This window comes from Lepidochelys olivacea, assembly GCF_965140295.1.
Source record: "Lepidochelys olivacea isolate rLepOli2 genome assembly, chromosome: 6".
Lineage (NCBI taxonomy): Eukaryota > Metazoa > Chordata > Testudines > Cheloniidae > Lepidochelys > Lepidochelys olivacea.
Genome location: NC_140416.1, coordinates 69,721,610 through 69,743,025, shown reverse-complemented (window position 1 = coordinate 69,743,025; position 21,416 = coordinate 69,721,610). Strand labels below are relative to the sequence as shown.

At 46.1% G+C, this 21,416-nt stretch overlaps 1 protein-coding gene and 1 long non-coding RNA gene across 2 annotated transcripts in view; one reads left to right on the top strand and one right to left on the bottom strand.

Annotated features, from left to right (window-relative positions):
- Positions 1–1,008: 1,008 nt before the first annotated feature.
- Positions 1,009–4,173, bottom strand: SRP14 (signal recognition particle 14). The gene is made up of 5 exons (XM_084631308.1): positions 4,015–4,173; positions 3,080–3,152; positions 2,423–2,535; positions 1,661–1,693; positions 1,009–1,242 (listed from the first exon to the last, which is right to left on the bottom strand). The coding sequence occupies exons 1-5, from the start codon at positions 4,102–4,104 to the stop codon at positions 1,153–1,155; spliced, it is 399 nt and encodes a 132-aa protein (XP_084487434.1). The 5' UTR covers positions 4,105–4,173; the 3' UTR covers positions 1,009–1,152.
- An 82-nt stretch (positions 4,174–4,255) lies between these two features.
- Positions 4,256–21,416, top strand: part of LOC311522222 — a 57,171-nt gene continuing 40,010 nt past the window's right edge. Inside the window, exon 1 of the long non-coding RNA XR_014712082.1 lies at positions 4,256–4,548. This is a non-coding gene — a long non-coding RNA (uncharacterized lncRNA). The remainder of the gene's footprint in view (positions 4,549–21,416) is intronic.

Sequence of the window (21,416 nt, the reverse complement as noted above, 5' to 3'; positions counted from 1 at the left end):
TCAAATTAACTTCCCCGTGCTGTTGTCTCTCTGCCCCTTTATTACATAGCTAGCCTTAGTATGACCAGGGGCGGCTCTACCAATTTTGCTGCCCCAAGCAGTCACCACCGAATTGCCGCCATGGGACACAGACTGCTGCCCCAGCACCTGCTTAGAAAGCTGGTGTCTGGAGCCGGCCCCGAGTATGACCCTCCTACATGCTGCTATCAACCTTTACCTTCAGCAAAGAGTGACTAGAGGAATTACCTTCCACTTACTCCTGGGGAGGGGCCACTAGTGGTTTAGAACAGAAATTATAGACAGCACAGAATGCTACAAGAAAATTCCATACCTATTTATACAAGTACAAAAGGTCACTATGTATGTTCAGGAGTAGGGGTTCTAACGCCTGTATCCCCTACTTGTAAGTAGTACAAGACCTATGTGACTGGTGGCTTGGATCCCCACTGCAAACATGGACTAATGTATGATCAGACTAATCATTCACTAAAGACCAATACAATTACAGTAGTCATTTCAACCAAATGCACTTCTGATTGTTTAATAGGAATAAGTAAACATTACCTTTTCACAACAAAGCATCAAGAGATACTATATTTACAATATAACCATTCAAAGTAAGATGCACCAAATCCCTGAACACATTCATAAGAATGAGACTTTTAGTAAAACAGTCATTGCAATTGTAACATGTGAAGCTCTAGGACTTGCTTTTTTTTTTTTTGTCATGACCTCTTAACCTCCAATCACTTCTAGAAGCTAAATTAATAGAAAAAAAAAAGGCAATGTTCCCACTAATTCTCAACTTCCCTACTTAGTTTACATGGGGCTTATCTACAGAATTAGGCTTTCATTCACTACTTAAGATCTATTCTTTGCCCTTGTGACCACCCACTGCATCCCCCAAAACAGTTTACACTGACCATCCTGTGTAACAACACAGCAGCTGAGAGTGAAGAGGTTTCAGTCTAATCTTGTGAATATTCCTGCCAAACAATCTACAGAAACCACCTTTTATTTTCATTTTATTTAAGTGCCGGTATTGTTCACATCTCAGTATTCTACAGCCAAAAGAAAGCATTGACTTAGGAAAAAATGGACTTTGAAGACTAGAATGCAAGCCTTGCAGTGATGGAAAGACATTCTGTTCCATCACTGGGTTGCTTTACTTTTCTTATTTTTGCTTTTCTTGTCTTTCTTCTTCAGGCCATCCATGTTAGCTCTCAACAGGTTAGAATAGGCCTGCAATCATGAAATAAACACCTTTAAGATTGACCAAATATTCAGAGGCAGTGCACTACAGTAAAAAATAAAAATTGTATAAAATCTCCATTTTAGATAACCTATATCTCCACACAGCTCTTTTACAGAATGTTCAAACTCATCAGGAAATCACCCTTTTCTTCCCCACAATGATACAAAAGAGTTAAATAAGATGCTTTGGAGAATTTCATGCAAATGGAGAGACCATATACTTACCAAGATATGGAGCTATACTTCCATTTGTTGTAAGCACCTGTCCTATAACTTTAAATATTTAACCAACCGACCCATTTAGAGATGGGAGAATGATCTGTAGCTTTCCATGGCTTATCCTAAATTATTGAATATTCTTCCTTACAATACAGAAGAATGAAAAAAGAGAACATAGGAAACTTACCATCTGGAATTTATTTACTTCCTTCGAGCTTACCTGTGAAAAGCAAATTTGGGCGTTAAGCTGAAATACTGGAAACATTTTATCCCAGGACTAAAAATTTCAATAGACATTTGCCTGTCAGTTAAACACCAGGTCCCACCTAGCCGCACTTATGTCTGATCAAGTGATCACATTGAAGAGTTGGCATCAAAATAGTTAGAGAGACCACGTGTGGAGGGATAACAGGAAAGTACTCTTGGTAACAGATCTAGTTTTTTGGAGGACGATTCTCCCCCCTACCACCACCAATTTAAGTCACAACTCGGTAAAAGAGTAGCATTTCCTCTCCAAATCTACACACTTTCAAACAGAGAATAAATCCTCAATGTGAAGTCCAAAGCCAATTAATTGTCTGCTTATTCCAGTGCCTTTCACTTCTGTTTATATTACAAACTAAGTTATCCTGGCTAGTTTTTCAACATAACATACTCTCTTCAGATTCCTTTTCATTCATTTGTGACATCCATTCAAGTTCTCCCACAGCACACTCAAACTCTCTCAGGAACACTGAGCCCCATATTTCCAGCATCCAAATGCCCACACTATCTTCATATGCCCAAGCTGTGGCTGCTCTCAGACCTGACACTGATGGTTTATCCACCACATGTAAAAATTCCAGATTGTTACATTAGCTAAAGTTGGCCTTCAGCCTGAATGATGCAGCCAATTATTTCAGGAACAAATGAGTTTACATGCTCTCTCTGACCCAGATTTGCTACTTACCACTGTGCTAATCTTCTTCTTCCCATCTGTTGCTCTCAGAAGACATTTGTTGTCCGCAGGCTCAAAACCTTCCACATGGCCCTTACGTGGAATGGGTTTTGTTCGACCATCATCTGTGTTGAAAACCAAAGGCATATCATAATCTGTTTATCCAGATTTTATTAAAACGTTTTTTCCAAAATCTCAGTGCATCAAGAGGATGCCTGCCACCACCACCAACCTGTATACCCCTAGCTTGTATAGCAATTTGAAATCAAGACACCATATCAAAGATGTTCCTGAGGGGAGCATATGCCTCCCCTCAGGAACAGACAGTGAGCTATTTTGCTGGCCCAGTTCACCACCTCTCCACAGCATTTATAAATCTGAGAATAAAATTTCCATAATATCTCTATTTAAAAAGTTCCAATGAGAGCTTTTCAACATTTCATTGCAACGTTTACATTTCAAACAGCGCATCACTAACAATTTTAAAGTGAAACGACTTGACTTTTCTTTGTCTAAGCTGAGAGAAATGCAAAAACTATACAAGGAGCATAAATAGCAACAAGTGGATTTTTTAAACTCTCATTTAATGATAACGGTATTAGGAACAGAAGAACTTTGATTTAAACTGACAGTGTTCCTTTAATCCACTATAAAGGCACTGATACTTACATTTTTTCAGCGTTATGTAAACACTCCCGGAGGTTCTGCATTTTTGAAAAAGCCTTGTTAGTTCTGTCAAGAACTGTAAATGAAAGAAGAGACCCATCTCTGGTTAAGAACTACCACTGGAGGCTGGGGGGAGCAACAGACAGGAAAGTTTTCTGCTAGGTAGCAAATATTGCCATTCTCAATGTAATTAACAGCAGATGTCTCATTAAAGTAGCATTCTTACACCACAATGCTTCCCAACAACTTATACACGGAACTTGCATGGGTTAAACCAGTGCAGGTGTTGTCTGAAGAAAGCATTTATATAGCTTCCTTCACCCAGAAGACAGAGGGAGCTAAGCTATTTAAAGTAGCCCTGTTGGGAACACTGTTTTTATCTAACACAGACGTTCGTAGCATTCCTATTATCAGTACTATGTTCTTTTATAAAAGTTTATATTTTAAAAACCAGAGGAAGGCATTTCAGCTTGGTTGAGACTTTCTCGAGCGTTTGCAAATCACGCAGAACAGCAATTTGCTGCCACACGAGAACCTGAAAGTCAGGCCGACCCCACTACTGGCACTGGTCCCTGCTGAATGCAATGCCGGGGAGCAACCAACCACGCAGATGGGGAAAGGGACACTAAGAGCAGGTCCGCAGCGCTACTGGACTCCAGCTGGCCAAGGTCCTTTCAAGCAACCGCTGCCCGCAACCAGACGCCGCCGAGAAGCCCCGGGCGTGTAGGCGAGGCCCGGAGCCCTGCCGGCCCCGGGGTTTATCGGCAGGGGACGGGACACCTTGCCCCGAGTAGTGTGCTCGGGTGGCCCCTCAGCGGCCCGGCCCGGCCGCCCCAGCCCGGGGGGGGGGGGGCCCGTACGCGCCGCACGGGAGAGGCTCCGCTCCGGACAGGGGCCGAAGGGGGGCCCGGTGCGGCTCCCCGCGGCCTGCCCCGCACCTGCTCGCTCTCCAGCAGCACCATCGCGCCGGCCCCGCGCTGGGCTCGCCCGCCCCCGGAACCGGAAGAGCCGCTGCGAGCTCGCACCATCGAGCGCGGGGCGGGGCCGCGAAGCTGCTCCCAGCGGCCCCGCGCCACAGGCGGGGCGGCCAGCCGCGGCCGTGAGAGCGCCTGGGGGGGGGCGGGGCGGGGGGGCTGTGCGGCGGGGCGCCTCAGGGCGGGAGCCCGCGTGTGGGCCCCCTGGCGGGGACGGGCTGGGGCCGCCCCCCTGTGAGGTGTCGGCGCTGCCCGCTGGCCTCTGTGTATCTGCAGGGTTCAGAGGAGCAGCCCTGTTAGTCTGTGTCCGCAAAAAGAAAAGGAGGACTTGGGGCACCTTAGAGACTAAGCAATGTATTTGAGCATGCGCTTTCCTGAGCTACAGCTCGCTTCATCGGATGCATGCAGTAGAAAATACAGTGGGGAGATTTTATATACACAGAGAACATGAAACAAGGGGTGTTACCACGCACACTGCCACCAGAGTGATCAGCTAAGGTGAGCTATTACCAGCACGAGAGAAAAAAAACCTTTTGTGGTGATAATCAAGGTAGGCCATTTCCAGCAGTTGGTAGGAACCTCGGAGGAGCAGTGGGGGGTGGGGGAAATAAACGTGGGGAAATAGTTTTACTTTGTGTAATGACCCATCCACTCCCAGTCTCTATTCAAGCCTAAGTTAATTGCATCCAGTTTGCAAATTAATTCCAATTCAGCAGTCTCTTGTTGGAGCCTGTTTTTGAAGTTTTTTTGTTGAAGTATTGCCACATTTAGGTCTGTAACCGAGTGACCAGAGAGATTGAAGTGTTCTCCAGCAATGCTCCTCTGTCATGTACATTGGCCAAACTGGACAGTCTCTACGTAAAAGAATAAATGGACACAAATCAGACACCAAAAATTATAACATTCAAAAACCAGTTGGAGAACACTTCAATCTCTCGGGTTGCCAACCCTCCAGGGGTTGCCAACCCTCTAGGATTGGCCTGGAGTCTCCAGGAATTAAAGAGTATGGCATGTGATGAAATCCCCAGGAATACAGCCACCCAAAACTGGCAACTCTCTAATACTAGATGCTTCACAGAAGGGTGCAGGAAATAAGCAGTTGTGACCAGGGTGGGCAAACTTTTTGGCCCAAGGGCCACATCGGCGTATGGAAATTGCATGGCAGCCCATGAGTGCTCACAAAATTGGGGGTGGGGTGCAGGGGGGGGTGAGGGCTCTGGCTGGGGGTGCAGGGTCTGGAGTGTGGCCAGAAATGAGGAGTTTGGGGGCAGGAGGTGGTCTCTGGGCTGGGCAAGGAGTTGGGGGGGTGGGACGGCGAGGGCGCCAGCTAGAAGTGCAGGCTCTGGGATGGGTCTAGGGATTTGGGATGTAGGAGGGTGCTCCAGGCTGGGACTGAGGGATTCAGAGGGCAGGAGGGGGATCAGGGCTGCGGCAGAGGGTTGGAGTGCGGGGGGTGAGGGCTCTGGCTGAGGGTGCAGGCTCTGGGGTGGGGCTGGGGGATTTGGGGTGTAGAAGGGTGCTCCAGGCTGGGACCTAGGGGTTTGAAGAGCAGGATGAGGATAGGGAGTTAGGGCACAGGAGGATCTCGGGGTGCAGGCTCCAGGCGGTGCTTACCTCAAGCAGCTCCCAGAAGCAGCAGCTTGTCTCCCCTCCAGGTCCTATGCAGAGGCACAGCTAGGTGGCTCTGCACACTGCTCCATTTGCAAGCACTGCCCCTGCAGCTCCCATTGGCCACAGTTCACGGCCAATGGGAGCTGTGGGGGTGGCGTGTGGAGCCCCCTGGCTGCCCCTAAATGTAGGAGCAGGAGGTGGACATGCTGCTGCTTCTGGGAGCCACATGGAGCTGTGGCATGCGCATGCGGAGCAACCGCCAACCCCGCTTCCCAGCTAGAGCAGGGCAAGCCCCAGACCTTGCTCCCCAGCTGGAGCTTGAGGGTCGGATGAGGCCTGCAGGCTGTAGTTTGCCCACCTCTGAGTTATGACATAACCTCTTCCTACCGAAAGTTTCTAAGCCCTATAAAGTAGAGGTGGGTTATATTCTGAAGCATAAAGGATTGTATACTTCCCACAATTTTTAATAAGCTTTACTAAAGTAAGTTGAGATTCTCGGCATCCATATTAATCTCCAGTGAGTTTAGCCTTCTACCACTCCTCTGATGTAGGGAACCATTATTATTCCCGTTTGACAACTGAGGAAGCTGAGGCACAGAGGAGATGAGGGATTTGACTAGCATCACTCAGCAAGTCTGTAGTGAGCTGGGAATTGAATGTAGATCTTCTGATTCCTAGTCCAGAACCCATGGTTTGAGTTGGGAGACAAAGGGGGACATAGACATCTCTTATGGTCGGGAGGAGAACACATTCAGAATGATTACATGAGTCAAGTGTAACTAATGAAATGTTATGTGAGTTTGCAAACATCCTGAAACAAAAGCTCTGAGAAGTGTGAACTACCCCACTTCATTTCATAATGACAATGTAAATGTCAGCATTGTTAACTATTTTAACTGCTGATGAAAACATGTAAGAAAGGAAAGGGATGATCATGTTACAAAGGTTTCAGAGTAACAGCCTTGTTAGTCTGTATTCGCAAAAAGAAAAGGAGTACTTGTGGCACCTTAGAGACTAACCAATTTATTTGAGCATGAGCTTTCGTGAGCTACAGCTCACTTCATCGGATGCATACTGTGGAAACTGCAGAAGATATTATATACACAGAGACCATGAAACAATACCTCCTCCCACCCCACTCTCCTGCTGGTAAGAGCTTATCTAAAGTGATCACTCTCCTTACAGTGTGTATGATAATCAAGGTGGGCCATTTCCAGCATAAATCCAAGTTTAACCAGAACGTCGGGTGGGGTGGGGGGGTAGGAAAAGACAAGGGGAAATAGCCACTCCCAGTCTCTATTTAAGCCTAAATTAATAGTATCCAATTTGCAAATGAATTCCAATTCAGCAGTTTCTCGCTGGAGTCTGGATTTGAAGTTTTTTTGTTTTAAGATAGCGACCTTCATGTCTGTAATCGCGTGACCAGAGAGATTGAAGTGTTCTCCGACTGGTTTATGAATGTTATAATTCTTGACATCTGATTTGTGTCCATTTATTCTTTTACGTAGAGACTGTCCAGTTTGACCAATGTACATGGCAGAGGGGCATTGCTGGCACATGATGGCATATATCACATTGGTGGATGTGCAGGTGAACGACCCTCTGATAGTGTAGCTGATGTTATTAGGTCCTGTGATGGTGTCCCCTGAATAGATATGTAGGCACAGTTGGCAACGGGCTTTGTTGCAAGGATAGGTTCCTGGGTTAGTGGTTCTGTTGTGTGGTATGTGGTTGTTGGTGAGTATTTGTTTCAGGTTGGGGGGCTGTCTGTAGGCAAGGACTGGCCTGTCTCCCAAGATTTGTGAGAGTGTTGGGTCATCCTTCAGGATAGGTTGTAGATCCTTAATAATGTGTTGGAGGGGTTTTAGTTGGGGGCTGAAGGTGACGGCTAGTGGCGTTCTGTTATTTTCTTTGTTAGGCCTGTCCTGTAGTAGGTGACTTCTGGGAACTCTTCTGGCTCTATCAATCTGCTTCTTCACTTCCACAGGTGGGTATTGTAGTTGTAAGAATGCTTGATAGAGATCTTGTAGGTGTTTGTCTCTGTCTGAGGGGTTGGAGCAAATGCGGTTGTATTGCAGAGCTTGGGTGTAGACGATGGATCGTGTGGTGTGGTCAGGGTGAAAGCTGGAGGCATGTAGGTAGGAATAGCGGTCAGTAGGTTTCCGGTATAGGGTGGTGTTTATGTGACCATTGTTTATTAGCACTGTAGTGTCCAGGAAGTGGATCTCTTGTGAGGACTGGACAAGGCTGAAGTTGATGGTGGGATGGAAATTGTTGAAATCATGGTGGAATTCCTCAAGTGCTTCTTTTCCATGGGTCCAGGTGATGAAGATGTCATCAATATAGCGCAAGTAGAGTAGGGGCATTAGGGGACAAGAGCTGAGGAAGTGTTGTTCTAAATCAGCCATAAAAATGTTGGCATACTGTGGGGCCATGCAGGTACCCATAGCAGTGCCGTTGATCTGAAGGTATACATTGTCCCCAAATGTAAAATAGTTATGGATAAGGACAAAGTCACAAAGTTCAGCCACCAGGTTAGCCGTGACATTATCGGGGATAGTGTTCTTGACAGCTTGTAGTCCATCTTTGTGTGGAATGTTGGTGTAGAGGGCTTCTCCATCCATAGTGGCCAGGATGGTGTTATCAGGAAGATCACCGATGGATTGTAGTTTCCTCAGGAAGTCAGTGGTGTCTCGAAGGTAGCTGGGAGTGCTGGTAGCGTAGGGCCTGAGGAGAGAGTCTACATAGCCAGACAATCCTGCTGTCAGGGAAGTGAGCTGTAGCTCACGAAAGCTTATGCTCAAATAAATTGGTTAGTCTCTAAGGTGCCACAAGTACTCCTTTTCACGTTACAAAGGTTTGCATAATGTATTGTGAGTGACCTCTCATTGGCACCACAAGTTATCCCCACTTATTTTTTTCTCCAGTGAAGGGAGCTAAACAAAGCCCAACGAGCCTAACAGAAGCCTTGGGTGCATTTTTGCACTGAAGGGCAGTTCAGACTGGAGCCCAGTAGAGCAAGTGCATTCATATTTACAATATGAGGGGATCAGTGCCAATACTGAACAACAATGGTGGGCATCTCATTCTGGCTTCTCAAGTGAGCAGCACTTGATGTATTCAGGAACTTGAAGAATACTACTTATCTTTTTCATTTCCAATTTTAATCTTCTCTGTGCCTTACCCACAATACTGTTTTTCCTAACCCTGCTCTCCCCTGATCCCACTGCTAGCACCCATTTCCTTTCCAGTCTGAACTCTCCATATAAATGTTTCATCAAAAAGAGCTTCCTGAATGGACCAGTACATAAGACATTTATACTAGAGAGTCTACCTTGTCCCTGTAATATCCTGGGACCAACACAGCTACAACAACAAACAAGCATTCATATAAAGAAAAGGAGTACTTGTGGCACCTTAGAGACTAACCAGTTTATTTGAGCATAAGCTTTCGTGAGCTACAGCTCACTTCATCAGATGCATACTGTGGAAAATACAGAAGATGTTTTTATACACACAGACCATGAAAAAAATGAGTGTTTATCACTACAAAAGGTTTTTTCTCCCCCCAAAACCACTCTCCTGTTGGTAATAGCTTATCTAAAGTGATCACTCTCCTTACAATGTGTATGATAATCAAGGTGGGCCATTTCCAGCACAAATCCAGGTTTTCTCATAGAAGATTAGGGTTGGAAGGGACCAAGCCCCTACTCAAAGCAGGACCAACCCCAACTAAATCATCCCAGCCAGGGCTTTGTCAAGCCAGGCCCCAAAAACCTCCAAGGATGGAGACCCCCACCAGCTCCCCAGGTAACCCACTCCAGTGCTCCACCACCCTCCTAGTGAAACAGTTCCTCCCAACATGCAACCCAGACTCCTCCCACTGCAACCTGAGACCACCACTCCCTGCTCCGCCACCCCTGAGAACAGCCCAGCTCCATCCTCCCAAGAACCCCTCCTCAGGTAGCCCAAGGCTACCACCAAATCCCTCCTCACTCTTCTCCTCTGCAGACCAAACAAGCCCAGTTCCCTCAGCCTCCCCCAACAAGCCACGTGCCCCAGCTAATGCTAATTGCCACTAAAGGACATAAAATCCTGCCTGACACGACACTTTCTCTGAAGTGCTATGGAAAGGATTTTGGGTTATGTCTGAGAATGACTGATTATAGTTTCAGGGAATGACAAATGTAACTTCAGAATATGAAAAGGATAAGACTCTTAGCCTTGTACAATAAAAGGCTAAGTGAAAACAAAGTGTATTAGGATGGAGAGAAAGGGCACTTTCCATCCATAATACTTGTAGTTCTTGACTAAGGTCAAAATTCTGAAGAGTGGAAATTTCCTGTCAGTCATACACAGTTCAGCTATAATTGTAGGGTTTTGTGCAGGAAGTGAAATTTGATCTAGTGCTTTTTCATATTTCTAACAAAGCTCAGATACTGACAAACTTTGTCTTTTGCTCTTCATGGGCCTGACAGAACGAATACTGAGGAAATGATTCTTCACCAATGCATGAAAGAAAAAAAAAAAGCATGCCAAATATTTTAGCTCAGTAGATGGATAAACCTCTGAGTGTACAGTCCCATACCCAGAAATGAAGTTTCCTCTAGGGTCAGCACTTAATTTTTTAATGGTAAAATGATCCAAGCTGTTCTCATGAGAAAAAAAACTACACAACAGTGCCTTAGAGAGTTATAGGTAGAGCTCTACCAAATTCGTGCCCATGAAAAACGCGTCACAGACTGTGAAATCTGGTCTCCCTCCCCACCCACGTGAAATCTGGTCTTGTGTGTTTTTACCCTATACTGTACAGATTTCATGGTGGAGACCATCATTTCTCAAATTTGGGGGTCCTGACCCAAAAGGGAGTTCTAGGAGGGGTCACAAGGTTATTTTAGGGGGTGGTCACAGTATTTCCCCCTTACTTCTGCGCTGCCTTCAAAGCAGGGTGGCCGGAAAGCGGCGGTTGCTGAGTGAGGGCCCAGCTCTTCAGGCAGCAGCCTGGAAATAAGGGTGGCAATACCATACCATACCATCCTTACTTCTGCACTACTGCTGGTGGTGGCCCTGCCTTCAGAGCTGGGCTCCAAACCAGCAGCCACCATTCTCCAGCTGCGCAGCTCTGAAGGCAGCACCGCCGCCGCCAGCAGCACAGAAGTAAGGTTAGCAGTACCAGAACCCAATGCACCACCACCACACACACACACACACACGCCTTGCAACCCCTCACTCCCCACCCCCAACTCCTTTTTGAGTCAGGACCCCTACAATTACAACACCATGAAATTTCAGATTTAAATAGCTGAAATCATGAAATTTACGATTTTTAAAATCCTATGACTGTGAAATTGACCCAAATGGAATGTGAATTTGGTAGGGCCCTAGTTATGGGTCAATAAATGTTAGAGAATTGATCTTTTTCAGCACCTATTATCAGTTGCAGTCTGTCTGCAGATTGCCTCAGAAGCAGTAGAGGGTGCTATGACTGCACAGACAAACTAGATCAACAGTGTGGGCCTGAAGTACAAGTGAAGAAATATATGAGAGAGACAGGAAATCGCAGCAGTGGCAAGGCTCAGATGAAATCTATCACACTATACAATTCACTCATTTATGTTGCTGGTTTCAAGGTAATGCAACCACTCTTTCATGGATTTCTGATGTTGAAGGGTCCCCAGTCCCAGTCTCTTTTCAACTGTTATATTTACCAGAAGGAAAAAATATTTTCTAAGTCTTCTGAGTACAGGTTTTCTAATGGGACATCATCATCATAATCAGTAGTAGTAGTACTAGCCAAAGCCCCATTGTGTTATTACCATCATCATCATCATGGCAAATTTCAAAGGGATGCAGCCTCCTTGCAGATTGAGTGCCACCCAGATGGATCTCTAGCTAGGTCCTCGAGACAATCTCGCTGGATGTTCAGTCTACATCTGGCATTGGCAATCTTACTGCACTACCGAAGCTTTTGGTGACTATGTTATCACTGGCTGCATAGCAGCATGACTTAGTAAACTGAACATGCTTCATATTTCATTGATCTTTCATCCTAATAACTTGTCCGTACAAAGAAAGCCACTGAAACCGAATCAGTGTTGATGGAGGCAGTTGGTGAGTTCAGTTACATGTATCCTCATTGCTGATCTTGGCCTGCCATTTAACATGGAGCAGCTGATGAAGATGACAAGAATCACAAACAGAAGCACAAATCTGGTACTCTTCAGTTTTCCTCAGCACCCAAGTTTCACAGAGGTACAGTAAAGTTGGTATAACTGGTTCTATAGAGCCACAGCTTTGTAGCAAGCTGGATACCACAATATCACCACAGAGGCCACAGAAGGGCCTGAAACATGGCAGCAGCTACTGCTAAACGAGCAGCCACATCTTTTGAGCATCCTTCAGGACTGTCTATGGTGCTTCCCAAGTATTGATAAGTATCCCATCCAGACAGGTTAATACTGCACTGGTTGTAATTTGGAGTTAGAAACTGCTTGATGGTAATGGTGAGGGACTTAATTTTATCTGGACCAAATCATGCTGCTTCTTGCCCAACCAGAGTTGCTATTAGCTACAGCGATTCACCAAACTGAGCCAATGGGACAATATCATCAACATATTTCATATTTGAAATGTCAAAGCATAATGGTATTCAGCTTAGTACAACTTACACCTGTCTCCTTGAGCTTATTCATCAACCAATCAATGCCAATATTGAACAACAGTGGTGACAGGACACATCCTTGCCGAACTCCCATGGAAACAGGAAACCATGCCATGTATTTGCCATTGACGCAAACAAACTCTGTTCCATTATTGAGCTCTTCTGTCAATGGCATTGTTTTCTCATGGTGCTAGACACTGTACAAATATATAACAAAGTGATGGCCCCAGCCGTAAAGAGCTTACAATCTAAGTATAAGACAAGAGAAAACAGAGGGAGCACAAGGAAATAGTGACACAGCTGGTCATCATGATAAGCAGCAGTCACAGCACCTCAGATGCCTAACCATTGTGAGAGACATTCATAGAATCATAAGAGGAGAATTTCAACCAGGAATTTGAAGGGAGTCACTGTGATAGCCTGATGGATTTTTATGGGGAGCTCGTTCCATGCATAAGGAATAACATGGAAAAAGGTGCAGCAGTGCTCTCGCATTTGTAGTGCCGGTCCATGGAAAATTGTCCAGTAGTTGCATACTGCATGTATTGATGAAAGAGAAAAACAGAAATGGAAAAAACACAGCAATTACAATATATATCCTTTTGGAAATGTCTGTGATCATGGACACTGGGAGAAAAGAGAAGCCCATTTCCATACAGGCCTGGTAACAGAGATTAAGAATGGTCTTTTGGCCAAAGCATTGCACTGGGATTTAGGAGTATCCACTCCTAAATCAGTGGATACTGAAATCTATCCCCAATGTTTATGACTTCGGATAAGTCACTTATCTTCCCAGTACCTATCAGTGCCCCTACCTAAAAAATGGAGATAATTACACTTCCCTTCTTCACAAGGTTGTTTTGAAGGTAAATTCATTAATGTTTATGGAATGCTCAGAGGATACAAGCTCCATAGAAGGGATTTTTTTGCCCACAGTTCTCTCATCCTGCCACAAGGAGCCACTGCTGTAACTGCCAGAATTTGCCTTTCTGCTCCCTTGCTGCCCCTACACTAAGTCAGTGATTCTCAAACAGGGGTACGTGTACCACTGCGGATACACAGAAGTCTTCCAGGGGGTATATCCACTCATCTAGATATTTGCCTAGTTTTACAACAGGCTACATAAAAAATACTAGCAAAGTCAGTACAAAGCTAAAATTTGATACAGACAATGACTGGTTTATACTGCTCCATATGCAGTACTAAACACTGAATGTAAGCACAATATTTATATTCCAATTGATTTATTTTATAATTATATGAAAATGAGAAAATATGCAATTTGTCAGTAATAGTGCACTGTGACACTTTTGTATTTTTATGTTTGATTTTGTAAGCAAGTAATTTTTAAGTGAGGTGAAACTTGGGGGTACGCAAGACAAAGCAGCAGACTCCTGAAAGCGGTACAGTAGTCTGGAAAGGTTGAGAACCAATGCTCTAAGGTTTCAGTGAAATCTCAGAGTGTTACCAGACCCCATCAACCTTAAGCAAAGAAAGCAACTTCCCTGAGGGCAGTTAGGGAGACAGGAAGGAGGAACACAAGGGGAAAAACAACCAAGGGGCATGGGGAGAAAGGAAGAAATAGTGAGATCCGGAGACAAGGAAAAGAAAGATAACCCTAGATGGGGAAGAAAGGAAAAACACCTTAGATGGGAGAGATGAGAGAGAAAAACCACAGGGAGAAATGTTGCAACTTCCAGAACAAGGGAACATCAAAGATTACAGAGGGAGAGAATAATGAAAAAACACTGCAGTGACTGAATGGGGGACAGCTTGTAAAAAAGTTGGAGGGAAAGGGAGACATGCTATTTGCCCCCACTCTGCTGCTGCCCCCCACCCCCAAGACAACAGGTAGGAGCTGTAACAGTAGCAACAGGAATCAATGGATACTAGCATGTGACGGGGTATTGCCCTTTTGTAACCCTGATCCATGTCATGTGACTGGGGTGAGGGAAAAAAGATAAGTCTCTTATCAGCACTCCTGGTTGCTACCCCTTTATACATTGTGTCAGAAGAAAACTAAAATGAAGTCATGAAATTTAAAAATTTTAAAATCCTATGACCATGAAATTGACCAAAACAGATTGAATTTGATAGGGCCCTAGTTATGTGTCAATAAATATTGGAGAATTGATCTTTTTCAGCACCTAGTATCAGCTGCAGTCTCTTCGCAGATTGCCTAAGAGGCAGTGAAGCCACCTGAATCATTGACTCTTGAAGGAAAACTGGCAGAGAACTGGAATAGGTGGTTGCAGAGCTTCTAAATTTTCCTGGAAGCTGGCAATATTGAAGAGGAGCAAAAAAGGTTAAATCATCTACACTGCTACATGCAATAGTATCAGAGCCAGGAAACAGAATGTGAAAGAACTACTAGAACTAAATTAAATTTTTGATCACCTTTGGTCAAACATTGGCAAAGATCTATTTGCATTATGTGGAAAAGATTATCTCATGAGTGGACTACCAGTCTTTTATTAATTATTAATTATTATTATTATTATTATTTCAATTGAGCTGTTTCATACCACATTGAGCAACAATGTAACAACATATTGTAAATTACAGTTTTCTCACCATGGGACTCTACATGAGTTAATAACAGATAATGGCCCACAATTCACAAGTGGTTCATTTTGGTAGTTCTCTTTGATCTATCATTCAGGTACACCACGGTCAAGCCCTAACTATGCACAGTCCAACAGGCTAGCAGAAAAGTTAGTACAGATGCAAAGAACTTGATAACAACAACAAAACCCCAACATGTTCAAGGGGTCTATAATTAGCATTATTAGAATATTGCAACATACCTCGCAGCTTTATTAAGCTCACCAGTTCAGAGACTAATGGGCAGAAGAAAAAACTTTTTAAATCTAACAGATTTCTTGAGCAAAAGACAATTAATCCTGAAGTAGCTACAGAACAGCTATATGTCAGAAAATTAGTAGAAGAAATACTATGGCAAGAATGCCAGTTAGTGTCTTTACAAATGGGAGAGGCTATGACATTTCAAACAGAAATTGACTGGCAGGTTGCGAAGGTAATAGGTATGTATCGTCAGCACCAAGGTCATATACCCTAACACAGGGGTGGGCAAACTATGGCCCGCAAGCCTTTTTAAGCCAGCCTGCAAGCTCCCGCTGGGGAGCAGGGTCTGGGGCTTGCCTTGCTCCAGCACTCCAGCTGGGGCACAGGGTCAGGGTTCGCACCATGTGGCTCCCAGAAGCAGCTGCATGGCCCTGCTCTTACTCCTACATGCTCCAAAGGGAGCTGCAGGGGTGGTGCCTGCGGATGGGGCAGCGTGCAGAACCGCCTGGCCGTGCCTCTGTGTAGGAGCCGGAGAAGGGGCATGTCACTGCTTCCAGGAGCTGCTTGAGGTAAGTGCCACTCGGATCCTGCACCCCTGAGCCTCTCCCCACATCCCAACCCCAGCCCTAAGCACCCTCCTACACCACAAACTCCTCATCCCCAGCCCCAACCCAGAGCCTGCACCCCTTCCCACACCGCTGATCCCCCTCCTACCCTTCAAACCCCTTGGTCCCAGCCCAGAGCACCCTCCTACACCCCAAACTAATCCCGAGCCCCACCCCAGAGCCCGCACCCCCAACCAGAGCCCTCACCCCCTCCTGCACCCCAACCCCAATTTTGTGAGCATTCATGGCCCGCCATACAATTTCTATTCCCAGATGTGGCCCTCAGGCCAAAAAGTTTGCCCACCCCTGCCCTCACCACTCGTGTGGGTCACTCCTACAGAAGGAACAGAAAACATCTAAACAAAAATAAGGAACTTTGGTTCTCTTTTCTTGAGGACATCCAGAGTACAACAGACTTGGGCTAGTGGGGCTCGTGCTAGCACTCTAAAAATAGCAGTGTAAACAAGGCTTTGAAGTTGCAGCTCAGGCTGTGAAGGCTGGCTTCAGAGCCTGAGCTGTAGCCTGAGCCACAACTCAAAGTGCTGTCTATACAGCTACTTTTAGAGCTCCCTTTATATATTTCTTCTCTCTCTCTAACTGTACCTGTTTCCCTACCCCAATATATTTTACCTGGGAGGTTAGGGTGGGGGAGTAGATTAATCCTGAGAATGCAAGGCAGAGGTGAACAGTAGGTAAGGCAAATCTTGTACCTCCCATGAAGGCCCTTCCCCCAGACCGCCTGGCCAGTGGTTCGCTGCGTTTCATTCCATCATGCCTCAGGCAGACTTACCTTCATCGCACTGTCCATTGCTGCGCTGTGGGACACTTACCTTGAAGGATCCTGACATCTCCAGTGCCGCGCCTGTCCTGGGAGCGTGAGTATGCGAGTGTGAGTGTGGGAACCCTCCTCCCCCTTCGTTTGAGCTTAGCTATCAGGATAATAAACGTGCTGCTTTCTGCCGAACTCTGGTGGGTCATTAGTCCTCCCTAAGCTTACTAGCTGGCCCAATTTCAGGTAACAGTATTCATCTGAATGTTGTTGACCAATTTTGCTACCTTGGATCTACCATTACCAGCAATGTAGATCTTGATGCTGAGATCACTAGTAGCATCAGCAAAGCAACCAGAAGCTTTGGTCTTTTGCAAGATGGAGCCTGGAACAAACAAATTGTCAACTAAAGTGAAAATTCATATTTATAAGATGTGTTTTATCCACTCTTCTATATGACTCAGAAACATGGATGACTTACGCCAAACATACCAAAAGACTAAACAGTTTTCATATCAGATGCTTGTGCAAAATTCTTCAAATAAGACAGCAAGACAGGGTGACAAATGTGCAAGTGTTAAATCATGCTGATATATCATACATGGAACACTGATTAGTAAGAAAAGACTCAGGTGGCTTGGACATGTCAAGCGAATGCCGGATTAAAGGATCCTGAAGAATGTGCTGTACTCTGAAGCTCACAAAGGGTCTAGAAAGAGAGGCAGACCACTGCACAGATTTTGGATGATTTAGTATCCTTTGGAATCTCTTTGGAGGATTGGGAAAGGAGTTCAGATTGCCATTCTGGTTGGCAGAGCCAGCTTGTAGCTGGAGAGGCGCGCTGCGAGATGGACTGGATCAAGGTTCGTGATGACCGGCGTCAGAGGAGAAAATAATCTGCTGCTCGGATTTGGAGCATTGCTAGTGCATGAGCGTGCCCTACCTGTGGACAGGACTGTCACTCGCACATCGGACTCAGCAGCCATCAAAGAAGTCATCGGTACATACACCGTGCTCTTTACAGAGCATGGTATCATAGCCCAGCTTGATTGTCATGCACATTGTGTAAAGAGTTGTCACTTTGGATGGGCTATCACCAGCAGGAGAGTGAATTTGTGTGGGGGGGTGGAGGGTGAGAAAACCTGGATTTGTGCTGGAAATCACTTTAGATAAGCTATTACCAGCAGGACAGTGGGGTGGGAATAGGTATTGTTTCATATTCTCTGTGTATATATAAAGCCTGCTGCAGTTTCCACGATATGCATCTGAGGAAGTGAGCTGTAGCTCACGAAAGCTTATGCTCTAATAAATTGGTTAGTCTCTAAGGTGCCACAAGTCCTCCTTTTCTTTTTGCGAATACAGACTAACACGGCTGCTACTCTGAAACCTGTCATTATTATTATACAAACTGATTACACTTTTTTCATCCTACTCTCTTCTCATCAGTTTTCCTTATTCTGGCTATATTATTTCTTGCTCCCAGCTCTCCAGAGAGAGAAGTGGCTTTCACTGGCCTGTCTTTATTAATGAAAAGAGCAGAAGCAACCTGGCTCTTCCCTCATGAGCTTCCTAAAGAGGCCTACATCTTGTCTTCTATTGGTCCCTCAGGCTGTCTTTCAGCTTCAAGATCCAATCCCATTACCTCATTCACATTAAAAGGTGGAACCCCTTCCTCACTCTCACAGCTGCCAGCTACTTGACCTTGATGGGGATGGATGCCAGGACCTTTTTCAAACCAGGGTCTCCATCTAAGTTCCCTCTAAGCTGTGCAGCCTCGCAGCTGCCTATTAAGCCCCAGACAGGGGCTAAGGGCTGCGGTGGGCAGAGATATCTCTCTGCCAGCATGGACGTGCCGTGGCACGGAGAGGTGCCTCTCCTGCAATGCGTACCTGTTGCGGCGGGGAGGGACGCCCCTCCTCGCTGGCCCCAGCACAGACCTGCCCCGGACTTGCCATGGCTGGGAGAGAGGAAGCCTCCCCTGGCTCAAGTCCGCCAGAGCTGTGGGGAGAGGAGCCTCTCCCTCAGTCGAGCCCAGCCCCACTGGAGCTGCCTCGACCTGGGGAGAGGCACCTCTCCCGCAGCCCCGAGCTGCTGTGGCGAGAGAGGGCTAAGGGGAAGTCCTCTCTCCTCACCACCATCCTGGGGAAGCCTGCACCCCAAACCCCTCATCCCTGGCTCCACCCAGAGCCCACACCTCAACCCTCTTCCCCAACCCTGAGCCCCCTCCAGCACCCCAATCCCCTCATCCATGACCCCCCACCGCTGAGCCTTCACCCCTAGCCGGAGCCCTCTCCTCCTGCACCCAACCCTCGGCCCCAGCCTTCAGCCCCCTCCCACACTCCAAAGCACTCATCCACAGCCCCACCCCAGAACCTGCACCCCCAGCCAGAGCCCTTACCTACTCCGCCGCACCCCAAACTTCTGCTCCAGCCCTGACCCCCTTCCCACACTCTGAATTCCTCGGCCCCACCCCCATCGCATGAATTTTGTTATGTGCACCAATATGAAGGTGATGTGTGACACATATTGGTGCACATAACAAAATTCATTCCGCACATGGACATAAAAAATTAGAAGGAACACTGGTCTTCATGCTCTCTGATCTTAGAGTCAGGATATGCATAAATGTATGTGGTGCTCCAGACACTGGGTCACTGTATCAGACAAGTTTCTCTCTCTCTTCCCACCCCCCCAGCCCCCAAATATACACACGCACACTCAATTTCCTCTCTTTTTGTCTCTTAGTTTCTTCCCTTTTAACTTTCTTGAGAGACCCCCAGATTCTAGGAGCGTAAAACCTAGTTACTACTATAGTAATAACAATAATTAATAATAGTCACTGCTATTGGACAGCCTGTCATCCATTCAAAGCACTTCATTAACATTAAAGGCTAAATTCTCCCTTCAGTTATACCCTTGAAGGCCCTCTGAAGTTAATGGGGTTGTGTGGATGTAGCAGAGAGCAACTAATTAACTTGTACCTTTAGAGTGACATGTTCTATAGACTGTAAGTTCTTTCTGGCAAAGACTGTTAGGTGCTTTCAACAATTCACCTAATGTGGGGCTCAATCAGGCCCCTATTGAAGTCAATGGCAAAAAGCTCCCAGACTGCTGCGCTGGGCATCACAAAATGGGGAAGAGATGGCCAGCCCTCTGTGGAGATAGAGGTGGTTAGGGACTATTTAGAAAAGCTGGACGTGCACAAGTCCATGGGGCCGGACGAGTTGCATCCGAGAGTGCTGAAGGAATTGGCGGCTGTGATTGCAGAGCCATTGGCCATTATCTTTGAAAACTCGTGGCGAACCGGGGAAGTCCCGGATGACTGGAAAAAGGCTAATGTAGTGCCAATCTTTAAAAAAGGGAAGAAGGAGGATCCTGGGAACTACAGGCCAGTCAGCCTCACCTCAGTCCCTGGAAAAATCATGGAGCAGGTCCTCAAAGAATCAATCCTGAAGCACTTGCATGAGAGGAAAGTGATCAGGAACAGCCAGCATGGATTCACCAAGGGAAGGTCATGCCTGACTAATCTAATCGCCTTTTATGATGAGATTACTGGTTCTGTGGATGAAGGGAAAGCAGTGGATGTATTGTTTCTTGACTTTAGCAAAGCTTTTGACACGGTCTCCCACAGTATTCTTGTCAGCAAGTTAAGGAAGTATGGGCTGGATGAATGCACTACAAGGTGGGTAGAAAGCTGGCTAGATTGTCGGGCTCAACGGGTAGTGATCAATGGCTCCATATCTAGTTGGCAGCCGGTATCAAGTGGAGTACCCCAGGGGTCAGTCCTGGGGCCGGTTTTGTTCAATATCTTCATAAATGATCTGGAGGATGGTGTGGATTGCACTCTCAGCAAATTTGCGGATGATACTAAACTGGGAGGAGTGGTAGATACGCTGGAGGGGAGGGATAGGATACAGAAAGACCTAGACAAATTGGAGGATTGGGCCAAAAGAAATCTGATGAGGTTCAATAAGGATAAGTGCAGGGTCCTGCACTTAGGACGAAAGAACCCAATGCACAGCTACAGACTAGGGACCGAATGGCTAGGCAGCATTTCTGCGGAAAAGGACCTAGGGGTGACAGTGGACGAGAAGCTGGATATGAGTCAGCAGTGTGCCCTTGTTGCCAAGAAGGCCAATGGCATTTTGGGATGTATAAGTAGGGGCATAGCGAGCAGATCGAGGGACGTGATCGTCCCCCTCTATTCGACATTGGTGAGGCCTCAGCTGGAGTACTGTGTCCAGTTTTGGGCCCCACACTTCAAGAAGGATGTGGATAAATTGGAGAGAGTCCAGCGAAGGGCAACAAAAATGATTAGGGGACTGGAACACATGAGTTATGAGGAGAGGCTGAGGGAGCTGGGATTGTTTAGCCTGCAGAAGAGAAGAATGAGGGGGGATTTGATAGCTGCTTTCAACTACCTGAAAGGGGGTTCCAAAGAGGATGGCTCTAGACTGTTCTCAATGGTAGCAGATGACAGAACGAGGAGTAATGGTCTCAAGTTGCAGTGGGGGAGGTTTAGATTGGATATTAGGAAAAACTTTTTCACTAAGAGGGTGGTGAAACACTGGAATGCGTTACCTAGGGAGGTGGTAGAATCTCCTTCCTTAGAGGTTTTTAAGGTCAGGCTTGACAAAGCCCTGGCTGGGATGATTTAACTGGGAATTGGTCCTGCTTTGAGCAGGGGGTTGGACTAGATGACCTTCTGGGGTCCCTTCCAACCCTGATATTCTATGATTCTATGGACTTCAGTGATGCCAGGTCAGGCTCATATAGCACTATGTACTCTGAGAATGTGATATGAATCATAAATACTTACCAAACCACACACCATATCTCTCTGGCAGAAAGGGGACATATAATGATCACATCATATTGGCTTTATATAACACAACTATTTAGAGATGAAATGGAG

What these genes read in the sequence shown, in the direction of transcription:
- SRP14 (XM_084631308.1), bottom strand. Translation starts at nt 4,104, where the DNA reads ATGGTGCGAGCTCGCAGCGGCTCTTCCGGTTCCGGGGGCGGGCGAGCC. An exon ending in TGCTGCTGGAGAGCGAGCAG is followed by an intron (nt 3,153 to 4,014) that starts GTGCGGGGCAGG and finishes TTTCATTTACAG; the next exon opens with TTCTTGACAGAACTAACAAG. An exon ending in TTACATAACGCTGAAAAAAT is followed by an intron (nt 2,536 to 3,079) that starts GTAAGTATCAGT and finishes TTTTCAACACAG; the next exon opens with ATGATGGTCGAACAAAACCC.